The sequence below is a fragment of the Pipra filicauda genome, unplaced genomic scaffold (assembly GCF_003945595.2).
Source record: "Pipra filicauda isolate LSUMZ 115617 unplaced genomic scaffold, ASM394559v2 scaffold211_size2331000_pilon, whole genome shotgun sequence".
Classification (NCBI taxonomy): Eukaryota; Metazoa; Chordata; class Aves; order Passeriformes; family Pipridae; genus Pipra; species Pipra filicauda.
The window spans coordinates 1856641-1870315 of NW_024104323.1; the positions used below are offsets into that span (position 1 = coordinate 1856641).

Below are 13675 nucleotides of genomic sequence, written 5' to 3' on the forward strand. Positions count from 1 at the left end.
TTATTTGGGAGTCAGTAAGAGCCTGATGGATCCAGCCCACTGAGACAGGAGATGTAACTCTCTGTGTGCCTGAAGATACAAGCTCTTCACCCACACAAATCCCTCTGGAAATGCACATTTGTCTCCCCGAAGTGCAAGTTACCCACAGGTATCAACACTGATTGAACACTGTCCTGGAGCAGGAACGTTGGCTGCAGCCCCGGGAGTCACCCATCAGTCCAGTTCTCCACAGTCCCCATCCCTGAATGATACTGCAGCGACGACTCCCTGGACAGGGAGAAGCTCTGTGAGTACAGGAACTCGTTGGCCGCGTTGAGGTGCGGAGAGGGGGGTTTCCTCTCGCACACGGACGGGTGCACCCGCTCCCTCGGGAAGGACGGCGCGGGGACGCGCTCCCGGACCTGAGACTGGGACAGCTGGTTGTAGACGCTGAAGTGGCCGTTCCCCGGCGGCTGCGAGCCCTGGCCCGCGATGGCCGGGAGCCGCGGCATCATGGGGGCGGCGGGGAAGTGAGGAGGGAAGGGCTGGTAGGGCACAGTTTCCATTGTCTGAACGCTGTAGCTGGTGTAAGGTGCGACTGAAGTCCACATGTTGCAGCCCAGCGGGGGGGGCGGGGGGGGCAGGTCGTCGACCGCCGAGACCCCGGCGATGTCGGCCCCGGCCCCAGAGTACATGCAGGCCTCCCTCGGGGCCACCTCGCTGCAGTAGGACGGGCTCAGCATCTGCTGCTCGTAGGGCGGCGGGGAACGGAAATAGTGATCGTCCCCCACGGAGGACGAGGCTTCCAGGTAGGAGCGTTTGCAGGGCAGGTCCAGGTGCCGGGCGCTTTCTGCGGACACAAAAATGCACAGTCAGGAGCAGCTCCTGCTGCAAAGTGCACAAAAATGCACAGTCAGGAGCAGCTCCTGCTGCTAAATGCACAAAAACGCACAGTCAGGAACGATGGGTTTAGCAGAGACCTACTGGGAGCCTGGGCTGGGTTTGTGGAGTTTATGGAGTCCCCTTGGAAGCAACTGCGGTTATTCCACTGAACTGCTGCTCTTTTCTCAGATTAATCCGGTTAAACCCTTTGAGTTTGGGAAAACAATGTACAGCATCAAAAAGACATTGTGCTGCAAATGTCAGGCTAATCCCCCCTGGCCTCAAAGCGTTCTGGTGACATTTGTCAGGTTAAGTGAGGGACTTGGGCTACTCTTCTCACATCAGGGATTACTTCACGTTCATCCAGATAACAGAGGTCCCTGACACTCCTGCGGGGTCCCTCCTGACAAATTCAAGAAGTCTCTTAGAGGGTCTTATCGCAGCCTGCCTTCCTGTCATTGCAAAAACGACTCTACATTTCCCAGATATTCGTGTCAAAAGCTGCAGAAATATTTCCAGATAAAAGGAGCCCTTTCCCAGTCAATAGCCCTTCCTCAGCTTTACAGGGAGGGAAGAGCCGTAGCCCCTCTCCTACAGCTTGTGGGGACCATGGCCGTGTTTACCAGCAGCTTCCTGTTAGTTATTAGGAATATTCTTTGGATGAATTAGTGAATTCATCTGCAGATTAAACATCTGCTAAAACTCCGCGTTTGCCTCGCAGCCCTCATTACTGGTGCTGTTGGATTCTTCGTTCGGCCACGATCAGAGGGTTCTCACAGCTTAAATAAATTAGCAAGCAATGAGACATGCAAATAGAAGGTTGTTTTTTTTTTTTTTCCTGTGCAAAACTTTTCTGTTTAACTTAAAACATGCAGTGATCTCATCTGATGCTGGATTGAAAGGAAGAGAATGTAGTCACAGCTCACTTAAACTTGAGAACTGGTGGATAGGAGGAAAGGGCTGCTTATAAACAGCTTCCACAGTCCCACTAGTCTGCAGACACTGAGAGAATTGCTGATGGCTTTGTCTCGGAAAGTGCTGAACGTGCAGAACTTTGTTAATGCCAATGGCCCCTTACAGACAATTTTTAATTCAGCTGATCCTAACAGTGGATAATTTTCCAGCAAAGCTTCATGCCATTTAAATTACACATTCTAATTAATTTTTTCAGCTCTGACTCAAGAGTCTGAATTTACTTTCTATGGGACAAAACCACTGATAACTGCCCCAGATGCCAGCTCTTGGTTCCTGATCCTCCAAAACACTTTGATCACACTGGTATCCTTAAAGATCAAGGCCCAAGAGACCCATCCAAACCCAGTCAGAGTCAGCCACAAGCTTTCAGTGCTCACACTCTCAGGTTTAAGTGCTGTAATACTTTTCCAGCTGTAAACTCGAATTACCTCTTCTCTTTAGGCAATGGTAGAAGAGCCCTGAATCTCTCTGTGCTGTGAAGGTGTTGAGTGGCAGGTCTTGAGTATCCGAAGCTGCAAATTGCATGTGAGCACCATTCTCATACTGATAATGCTGAAGGGTCTGGTGATTGCCATGAAGTGGGTTCACATCTGGCTTTGTTGAAAGCTGGCCATGACTGGACACCAACCTCTGCCTCATAATGCTCTTGGAAATTACTGGATATTCTTTGCTGAAAGAAGTGAGAAAAATTATTACTGGTTGTACAGCCATCAACAGAATGATGAAATATTAGTTTGGCTTCCCTAGAGCAATCTCCAATGACTTCACCACCCTTTGCCTAACACGATGAACTCATCACCCCCCTCTGGGTGTGGGCAAATAACACACAGAGTGTGTCACCGACTGACAGGAAAAGATTTTTGGGGGTATAAATGGCATCAAAAGCCCCGGTGCCCTCAAGCACGTGGTGCCCCATGGCACAGGCACCTCCTAAGTGCTTCTCCAGAGAGGTGCAGCCCACGGGGAGCAGGCCAAGGAGGGCCCCTGGTGCTGCCCGGCCGTACCTTTGCAGCCGAGCCACGCGCAGGTCGCTGTCGTCGCTGCCCCGGAATCCCTTGGCAAAGGGGTTGTTCTCGATTTTCAGCTGCGTTATCTTTAAAAGAACAAAACCAAGGGTGAAGTGTTTGAAAGCAGGTCACACCAAAAAAGAGCAGCAGGGCTGAGGTGGTGGTCGAGGTGCCCCGTCCTGTGTGACACCCTGTGAATAAGTCTAGACCTTATTCTGGGCCTTGTGTTCTTAGTCTGGGCTCTTGATAGAGAGAATATATTTGTCTGATTTAAAAGGCTCCAGGGAAGCTCCCAAGCAGCTGATGAACCACAGCAAGTGTAGGATCCTTCTGAACCCACTGCCTGACAGCAGGTTTGTGCATCCTGACTTCATTTTGTTATTTAGTGACCGTAGTTTTCCTCTGACACGAGCAGAATCAGGGCGTCGGTCCCTCCTTGTGCCTCATCCAGCCAGGAGGGGATTTGGGGCGAACACTCACACCTTCCTCACTGCCTCTGTCCTCAGCTTCCCACCTCTGGGAGCCCACAGTCACCCAGACTGTCTTTTTTTTTTTCTTTAGGAAGACAATTATTTGCAACAACACTTCTTGCCAGGAGGGTATTTCTGAGCTAAAAACAGTTCAGTGATTTGTTTCTTCTAAAAGACATGCCCAGACCAGGTTTTGAATTGTCCACCCTGTGCTGCCACCCACCTACACCCCCCCCCAGAACCAGCTGTACAGCAGTGACAGTGGGAGTAAGAAGTTTATGAAGCACTTTGGGAACCTTAGGGATGAAAGGCACTATTGACACCAGACATTTTAATTTAAGTACATATTAAATATAACTTCTTTTTGGTTAACCATGTTTGGGCAACTGGTCGTTTTACACCAACAGCTACAACTTTTCTAACAGGATTCACTTCAGTGTCCTAATGGGCACTTTTTCCTCCCCTGCCTTACCATAACACTCACATCCATATTTCTGCTCTGAGTCTCCTAATTAGCTCACTAATTGCAGAATTTTTGCAAGGACTCTGTGCTTCAGGCATCAAAGGGCACACAGGCATCCTGCTTGAGAGGAAAAGCTCTGGTCAGGTTATTGGGGAGGAAGAATTTCACACTTGTTCCTGTTCCTGTAGGATTTTCCTATGAATGTGTAGAGAAGGAGGTGGCACAGTAACCCAGGGCAGGTTTGGGGGTGACAGGAGGGCTCCAGCAGTGCCACCTCACTCTGTGCCTTTAGTTATGAACCCTGATGCACTTTAAAAATCCCAATTCATCCTCAAACAACCCCACAGTTGGGCTTTACCATTAGGAAAACTGCCTGGGAGTGGGAGCAAAGGCAGGCAGAGCAGTAGCAGGATAGAATCCAGAGCCTTGCCATCCCTGCCTGTCATCGTCCCCTCTCCCTGCCCTGGTGACAGTGCCACAGGGAGGTGACAATTTACTGTCCCACTGCTCAGTCCTGCTGGGAACCTGGGCTGGGAAAACCCTCAGGATGCTGCCCATGGCCCCCACTGCCAACACCCTGAAACCAGGAGAGAAACCAGACCCCAGCACACCCCCCCAGCACAGAACTGAGCCCTTTGTACTTTATATCCCCCCAAAAACTACCCCAAACCCCCCCAACCCCTCCTGCCTTCACGTGCAAACTGCAGCGCCGGTGTTTTTATGGTCACACTCCACGTATGTCTCACTAAACACACACACACCGAAATTACTTTGCACTGCAGATTTATGGGCAAGCTTTGCTGGTCATTATGAGATGTGCTTTGCTGTTTGAATGACACCCCAGCACTGTGAGCACAGCGATTCATCAGAGTCTGGATACGCAGGGTCTGCCAAAATATTGTTACCAGGGATGTTCTGGAGCTGCATCCTCTGGCTCATCTCTCGTGCTTGGTGCCAGGGAGGAAAATTGTCTTTTAAAGCAGCATAACAGGCTCTCCCCCTCCCTCCAAGCAGGCAGATCCCACTCACCAAAGCACAGCACTGTGTGGCTGCAGTGGGGAAGATCCTCTCACTGTGAGTTACAAAGCCCCTGACCAGAAACGAAGCACTTTTAGCCCAAAAAGGCCAAAAAAAAAAAGGCCAAAAAAAAAAAAAAATCACACTACCTTGTGATTCTGGTAGGAGGTGACTGATATGAAGGATGTCTCTGGGAAGACGTGGGTGCAGAAGGCTGTGTTCTTGGAGCCAAAAGCATTGTTCTCGTCCGCCTTCACGATGTGCAGCCGTGGTTGGTATTTATGCATTGAATTAAGGATGATCTGGAAAACAATCGGTGCCAAAGTAAGAAATCCATTTAAAAAAATAAAAAAGACAAGCCATAGCTGTTCACCAGACTTTCCAAGCAGGACCCAGAGCCCACCAGGGCTCAGCTCTAGCTTTGCTTGCGAGTTAGAAGGGAAAAATCTCTTTGTATAAATGCACATGAACCAAGACAGAAAAGGTATCTGCTGCTCTGGCAAGCAGGACTGAACTTAAAGCTTTCCTGGTAAACTTTCATTTTCCTATTGCTATTGGATAGCCAGTCTGGGTGGAAAAAATGCCATCATTTTTTTCCCCCAGCTCACACTGAAGCTGTACAATATATAATTCACCAGCAGACTGCTCTGTAAAGATCCCCAGTAAATACTTTACTGAGCTGAAAAATACACAGTTTAGCAGGGGGAAAAAAAAACAACAACACAGAAACCACAGGGGGAAAGAAAACTAGAAAGCCTTGGGGTTTTTTTTATCTGCTGGTAAAAGAAAACTACAAAAGGGGCAGATTTGTTTTTTCCTGCTGCTTGTGGAGTGGCCGCGTGTGGGTGGCAGGGTCTGGGCACCCCTCGCAGCCACCCCACGGCTCCTGCCCCTTCTCGAGGCCTGGTGAGGGAAAGGCAGGACCCAGCCTGGGGATTTTTTTTATGGCTCAGGGCAGCACAGGGTCCTCAGATGGAGCTAATGGGGCTGAGAGGGGCTGCCCAGCCCATCCCAGCCTGGCCCTGCAGCACTGAGCTCCCACAAAGGAGGGATGTGCCAGATGAAAACGGCTTCGAGAAATGGAATTTCTTTTAAGAAGTGGGATGGTTTTAAGAAAAGCCTTTATTCCTTCTACTGGGCAAAGAAGAAATACTGCTTTCTGGCTTTCTTGGCGTAATCCCTTTCCATCTCTTTTTTTCTGTCCCAAATGGGCTAATTGAGCCCGGCTGGTCCTGCAGGAGAGGGGGTCTCCAGCCAGGCTGTCACCCCTGGGGCACCCAAAGCAGCTGCAAGGACACGTCTGTCCCCTACAGGGACACAGGAAAAGGGCCAAGGAGGGAACATTGGGACGGGTGGTGTCTTCCCCTGGTGGTAAATAAATGGGTGGGTGGATGGATGGATCTATGGATAGATGGATGAATGGATGGAAGGATGGGTGGATGGATGGGTGGATGTCCACAATGCAACAGAGCAGAGTCAGTTCACACTAATTGAGGATTTAGCCAATTTCGAATGAGAATTACTAAGAAACAGAAGAATTTTGTGTTCAGGAACCCTTTCTACCTGACTCCCACCCCAAGGAGAGCTCCCAGTGGCAGCTCCAGCCGGGATGGGAGACAGTGTATGGAGCTTGTGCTCTTTAAAGCCCTTCATCTGCCTGCACGTCGCTCTGCCCACAGTAGCAGCTGCATTATACACCACTTAAATGCAATTTTTATTGTTGACGTTTTCCAGACAACCCTCCCTGCTCCCCAAGAGGGAGAACCAGGAATTTTTGGCATTTTATCAGCTTTGCATCGAGTCTCTTAAGCACTTTGTGGCCGTTGATGGGCAGGGTGTAGATCTGAGAGGGTCGGCTCAGGTTTTGGGTTGGAGCCTTTTCTCTGCTTTCATGTATCAGCCACTCGTAAAACAAAGCCAAGGCAGTAACACCAGAGGGACAGGACTGTCACAAGAGGGGACATTTTAATTTTCAATAATTAAGAGCTGAGCCAAGCTGATAAACAATGGTTGTCTGGAGCAAAAGCTGGGGTGTGCTGAGGGATCCTCACTGCCTGTCCCAGGTCAGGTGATGGGTCCCCAGAGTTTGAGCAACTCAACTTCGGGATGAAGAAAACAAACTGAGATTTCCAAAGGGAAAATCAGAACACTAGGTTTAGATACACTCTGTAAAAATAGTCCATATTCCCCCTCCAAAGAGGTATCAACTGGGCTACAACCCCTTTAAATACATATATGTACATATATTTATATATAAATAACATCTTCAAATTCAAGAAGTCCAAACAATTTCCAAAATGAACAGATTATTACTTCTTGGAGCATAATAAAAGAATTCAGGAAAGGATTTTTGACAGATGCTCAAAGTTACAGCTGTGCCTGCAGACCTGCCTGGAGGTTCATCATGAACTGCTTGATATCTGTTTGTGGGGTGGAAAAAAACCCCCTAAATGGCTTAATTTAGCAATTACACTTACAAGGTTGAAAATGGAGAGTCGTGGTACTGCTTTGGATGCTTCCCTGTGCTCCCCTGCGGCTGCACGGGGGGATTTCCCACATATTTTGGGAACCACTGTCCACATAAACCCCACATTTCACAGACACACACATTTCTGCACACACACCCTCCTCCCCTGTGCCTGGGGTGAGTCCCGTGCATCCCAAATCCCTCCAAACCATCCAAAAAAAAATGATCTCTGGCTCCAAAACACCGGGTCAGCGCAAAGCCAAATGCCAGCAATTCAGGCTAAATAGTTTTCAAGGCTGCTGTTGGAAAACTGGTCACTGGCTAAAAATACACAAAATGAACGTAAATTCCGCCCTGACGATGGAGATCAGCAGAAAGATGAACTCCAAGAACTGTGTCAAAAATGAGAAGTATTTTAATTGATGGGACAGAGCCCTCAGCCTCCGAGATTATGCTAAAAGAGTGACTTTATATTTTTTCCTGCACTTACCTTTCTCATTGCAAGGTCATGGGGAGATTAACTCAGTGTCAGACACTGTCACACCCATTTTTATGTGGTTTTCAGTACAAAGTTTGAAATAGTTTGGCTGATGAAAAAGAAGCAGCATTGCCTCGTCTTGCTGCTGAAAATAGCTGCTGGTGTATTGGTTAGAACGTGATAAAAGGCAAGGGTATAAAATTAGGGAGGGAAATGGGAAAAGGGTGTTTCCTGAGCAGCACTGAGACACGCTTAGGAAAGGGAAGCCTCTCACTGCAGCTTGGGGATCTTGTCTATTTGCTCACAAAAGGAACAGTTCAGACATCAATAAATAAATAAAAATAACAAAAATAATAAATATGAATGAACAATTTTTTTTCATATTAAAACCCAAACCAAACCAAACCGACAAGTGGTAAATCAAACAGATATCCCAACCAGAACCCTCCAATCAGGAGGCTTTTGCCAGTGTGCAGGATGGGGCCCAAAGGCCACAAACCGAGCGGGGTGACGGTGCCACATTCCTCGTGACAGTGCAAACCTGCCCTGAAATCACCAGGAAAATGTATTTACTCTCCTATGAAATTCGGGGAGTTGATTTAAGAGCTCTCCCTGTTCTGCCAAGGTATCGGATGTCACACGATGCAGGGGTTGCCATGGCAACTGCCCTTTTTATATTGAACAGTAAACGGCTACGAAAAAGCCACATAATTTTATGGTCAGTCCCGGGGGATCACATAACTAATATAAAATCTTGTGTTTTAATATATATTTTCTGCTCCTTTCTTCCTTCCCTCTATTCTTTCAAAGTGAAAAAGCCTTTGAGCCGAGGCTGGCCCTGGTCCCACACCGGGACACTGAGCAGAACAAAAACCTGAGGATTCAGTTTTTCTGCATAAAAATACCTCGGTGTGTTAATCAAAGAGGCTCTGCAGGATCACAACCCTCTGCAGAGCACCTCCATCAATATTTAGAGCATTTGATGGTGCAAACCATCCCAAACTGCAGTTTTCTTGAGGAGTGATTGGTTTGGGGATGCCCCTGTCAGCACCTGTGCTGCCCAGGATGAACAGGGTGTGTCCAGGGAAGATGGTGGGATCACATCCCCCCCTGGAGCTCACAGGGACACCTCACCCCAAAGCAAGTAATTAAAATCATAGTAATTAAAATCATACCGTCCTTTAGGTTGGAAGAGACCCTCGAGATCCTCCAGCTCAACCAAATAAAACCAAATATATTCAGACACCCTCTTACAGCAGCAAAATCATGAGCTCTAAAATCCCCTGAATCCATTTTCACACATCTCCAGGGAAGGATTCACCCCACTCTGCCCAAAGGCAGGACAGGGCTGCAGCCCCACAGACCCAGGACAGGGTTCTTTCCAGCCCTGATTCCAGCCCTGATTCCAGCCCTGAATCCATCCAGGCTCCGGCAAAGGAGCCTCCCAAACCCGCACATTTGTCCTGGCAATCCACAGAGCGAGGAATAAAAGAAAGGCTGGAAAATCCTGGGAAAACATTCAACACGAGCTCAGACAAATAGTTTCTTACGAGGTGGCCAAAGATGGGATTTCTGGTTTTTTTCTTTTTTTTTCCCCTCCCCTGGTTCTTTTCCATCCAACATCAGCTGGAATTCACTGTGGTGTTTCCTGGCCTTGGGATGGAGCTTTGGTGTGATTTCCACCTCCACTCTGGCACGGGAGGGTTTGTTTGGGAATGGGCAGGTGAGGGAGGAGCCCAGGTGGGATATTCTGGGACACCCCAGCGTGTGACCCCCCCTGGTGTCACCTGCCCTCCTGTCACCCCTGGACACAAAGTGACCTCTTCCCTTGACCTTCTCCAGGCCAGATCCCACCCCAGACTGGGACACCATTCCAGGATGTAAAACTCCACATCGGACTTTATAATTTATTTGGGCACCACCATTGCTCTGATCAGCTGTGAGACATTGCCTAAAATGGATGGGGGGGGGGGAAATGAAAAAAAAAGAAGAAAATAAAATTTTCATGGATATTCTTTTGGCAGAAGGATGAGTGATGCTCCAACAAAAAAAAAAAATTGTCTGCAAATTTAGGGCTGGACAAAAGGGCTTTTTCAAGTTTAAATGGATTGAGAAAAAAGTTTGTTAGTATTGGGAGAGATTTATTTATATATATATAATATAGATAACATATATAATATAGATAACATATATAATATATATAATATATATAATATAATATTATATAATATTATATTATATATACATTAAATATAATATATATTATATATCTACTCTCTCTATATATAAAAAAATATATTATATATATACTTATAAATGGGTGAATGTGTATACATATATGTACATATATATATAAAATTCTCACCTATTTCCTATTTTTCAATATAAAGAAAAGAAAAATATATATTGCATAAATTCCTTATGTATATATAAGAAATCATATATATTAATAAGATATCTTATAAATATATATAAGTAAAAGAAATTTCACATATAAAATAAATGTATATTAAATAAATAAATAGATAAATACATAAATAAAAATACATATATATATATGAGAGTAAGAAATCTTCAGCTGAGAAAAAGGATATGAAATGCTTTCTTGCTACAGGATAGTGCAGGCAGGATTTCCCCTGGGAGCTGCCATGGCCCCATCCATCCATCCCTCCATCCATCCCTCCATCCATCCATCCCTCTGGAAAATCCAGCAGGGCCAAGGTGGAGCTGCTGCCAAGGCAGCACATAAACCTCATACCAGCACCCGAGAGGAAACTGCTTGGCCACAAGTCATAAAGCAAACAAATAAAACAAAAATTATAAATAAAAACGAGGGTTTTGCAAGATTGGTAGGACATGAAGCTCATTAAGGGGCCTGAGTGCTCCTGACAAGCACAGACAGAAAAATTAATGGAAAAATGGAAAGGAAACCCCAAGACTTGGAGAAAAATTAAGTCTTTCAGTGATAATCAAATAAAACCAAGTGTGCAAATATTAAATCTGGAGAGAAATAACAAACTCATCAGCGTTAAAGGGTAAAGCCAGTAAGTAGCAGATCTGGGTCAGGAAAACCAGGAGTATCCCTTAAAATGCTATCAAAAGTGACCAGCCCTCTATAATATCCTGCAGCTTTAAACCTCACTGGGTTACATCTCAGAAACTAAAACAAAAGCTGTATTTTAAAAGCAGACAAAGCACATTATGGCAATTAAAAGGCACCATCAGCAGCCAAGGAGGGGGGGAGGGAGGTAACAAAACCAAGCTCAGCAATACTGTGTTGGGGGGATTAAATGATAAATATCCACTGTTATTTGTCACAACCTCCACTTCTAATCTTCATTCATTACTTGTCTTCTTTTCGGTTTTCCCTGCAGGAATACCTTTACATATTCTGGAAGATATCTATATATTCTTTATATTTCTATTTTTTTTTTGAACAAAACCTTTACCAGTTGATCTGGTCCCAGCTGGAGCCTGCCAGAGATCCTGAGGTGCTGCTCTCTCCCTTTCCAAGCCGGCCTGGCTGCAGGAGCCCAGGAACAGACAAGTCCTCTGGCAGAGGCTTCATTTCAGTGGAGTCACTGACAGCAACAGCAACAACAAAAGCACAACCCCCTGATGGGATGCACTTGCTCTGCTGCTGTTTTCCAGCCTTTCCTGACCCTGAGTATTCCCAGCCTGCCTAAAACCAGGAAAAGAGGGGACCTGGGTGTGAAGCTGCAAGGTTTTCTCCCAGCTGTATCACATCTGGTGAGATGGGCTTCCCTCAGAGCGGCCATCCAGCTCCTCTGGACACTGAAACCCCATTCCAAAGGTCCTCTGGGGAAAGATCCTGCACTGCCAGCACATGTCCAGAGCCACCAACCTGATGTCCTTCCCTAAAGCTGAGACTCCTCATGGCCAGTCCTGCAGTGTCCTCATGTCCTCCCTGTCATGTACACAGTGTAAAACCAAATTAAAGCCGGCCCTAATTAACAGCCTCTGCTTCTTTGCAGCACCTCCTGTGTTCAGGGATGCTGTTTAACCCTCTTTGTGGCTCTCACTGCTCATCTCACCGTCCCTCAAGGGATATTGAGTATCTTTATATATATTAAATACCTTTATATAGATTAAGTACCTCCATGCACATAATTATGTGCCATTGACACAACAACCTCACTGCAGGTCCAAGCTGGAGCCCCTCAGCAATTCCTCCACACCCCTTCAGCAGCTTCACCCCCACCCTGAGCACCCTCCACCTGCCCCAAGCTCCATAAGGACGATCTCACGGGCACCTTCTTCCTCTCACTGTTTACATACTTCAGTCCTCTGAAGAAGGTGGAATTCCATCCATGGGTGTTTATCACTGAGGAGATGCTCCCTTGATATTCCCCCGTGGGCCCTGAACCAACCTTCTAAAGAAATCCAAGTGCTACATTCTCCTTTCCAATGCAGAGCTGATTTTTGTGCAGGCTGTGATTACCCAATGATCTGTCGGCACTTGCAAGGATATGACCTGGCTCACCACGGAATCACTCCCGTTTTTCACCTGGAAAACACAGCCAGGCATTTCCCAGGCAGGAGAAGGGGTGTGCCACCCTCGCTGACACTCACAGGATTATTTTCATCTCTGGTATCCCCGTGGCATTAGAGGGCGAAGCACCAGCTCTGCCACAATCCCTAATGCCCATAATCACTCACCGGCCCCACGTAAATCAGAGGCTCTATCAGGCTGATTATCTCTGCATGTAAAGCTTTGAAAATACATAAATTCAGATTTCACTCCGAGCAGGGGTGGCTTACAATGCTTTCTTTGGGATCAGATGGACCCTGCTGCAGCTAAACGTTACAGCGGCTGCTGATTTCTTAATCCATTCTCAACACGAGCGTTTCTCAGTTGTTAAGCCTGGTGTGAAAGAAGCCTTTCATGGATGAAAAATCCCCCCGGAGCAAAATATACAACCCACGTTTCCAGGCTGTGCTGTGTGAGCTGGGCACAGGCTTACCTGCCACAAAACCTGCTCAGCTGGTGGGGTTTGAGGCAGATTACAGAGCTCTGAATTAAATCTTATATCAAATCTGCTCAGTCCTACAGTGAAAAATGCCTCCCGTGCCTCTGACTGTAAGTAATGATTTACCACAACAGATAAGGGGCCAGGGGAAGCAGCAGGAGTGGGGTTTGTGGGGCTGGAGAGGAAGGGCTGGTGGCTGGGCTATGGGTTGGGTGTCACAGAGAGAGGCTTTCCCACATCCCCAGCACGGTAAATAATCTCCAATCTAATTCCGTGGATTGCAGCGAGGGCTTCAGCTCCACAGCTTATTAATTAAGCTGTTTAACTTACTTATTTTAAGCCTTAAATGTGCCTACACTTGTCTTTATGAACTCCGTGGGGCTGCCTGCCCCCGCTGTTAAGCAGCTATTAGAGCACACGCACCCAGGGCATGGTCTGATGGGTTGGTTCATCAATGAATCCAGTGGAATAATGGGAATTTCCTGCCTGCCTGTCTCTCAGGTAACACCCCAGGAGTGCAGGAGCCAGGCTCAGAGGGATGTGTCCCAGGCAGGGAGCCCAGTGCCACGACACCTTCAGGAGCCTGCAGTGGCTGAGGGTGCCAGGGGGGTGACCCAGCACAGCTCACACACCGAAAAAATCACCAGCCAAGCCTGCAGAAATCCTCCCCCAGCGTGGTTTTGAGGTTTGGAGGAAATCAGAGACAAAAGGAAGCACAGGCAGGCTCTGCTGGCTCACGGGAAGGCAAACAAACCCTGTGGCTTTCCCAACTTGTTTTTCCTAGGGAGCTTCAAGAAAGTGTTTGCAGTCACTGGGAACAAATTCCTAGAAATGAGAAGCTGTTATTATTCCTTCGTGGGACTGCGCCGGGCAGGCACTGCCCATCCAGGGACAGGACATCAGCCACCCCTGCAACAGCAGAGCAGTCCTCAGCCAGAACTGATGG

At 47.2% G+C, this 13675-nt stretch overlaps 1 protein-coding gene across 1 annotated transcript in view; it reads right to left on the bottom strand.

Annotated features, from left to right (window-relative positions):
* Positions 1–206: 206 nt before the first annotated feature.
* Positions 207–13675, bottom strand: part of TBX4 (T-box transcription factor 4) — a 29875-nt gene continuing 16406 nt past the window's right edge. Inside the window, exons 5-8 of the mRNA XM_027744927.2 lie at positions 4943–5095; positions 2841–2929; positions 2265–2506; positions 207–829 (exon numbers count right to left, since the gene is read on the bottom strand). Coding sequence (XP_027600728.2) covers positions 207–829; positions 2265–2506; positions 2841–2929; positions 4943–5095 — 1107 coding nt within the window. The remainder of the gene's footprint in view (positions 830–2264; positions 2507–2840; positions 2930–4942; positions 5096–13675) is intronic.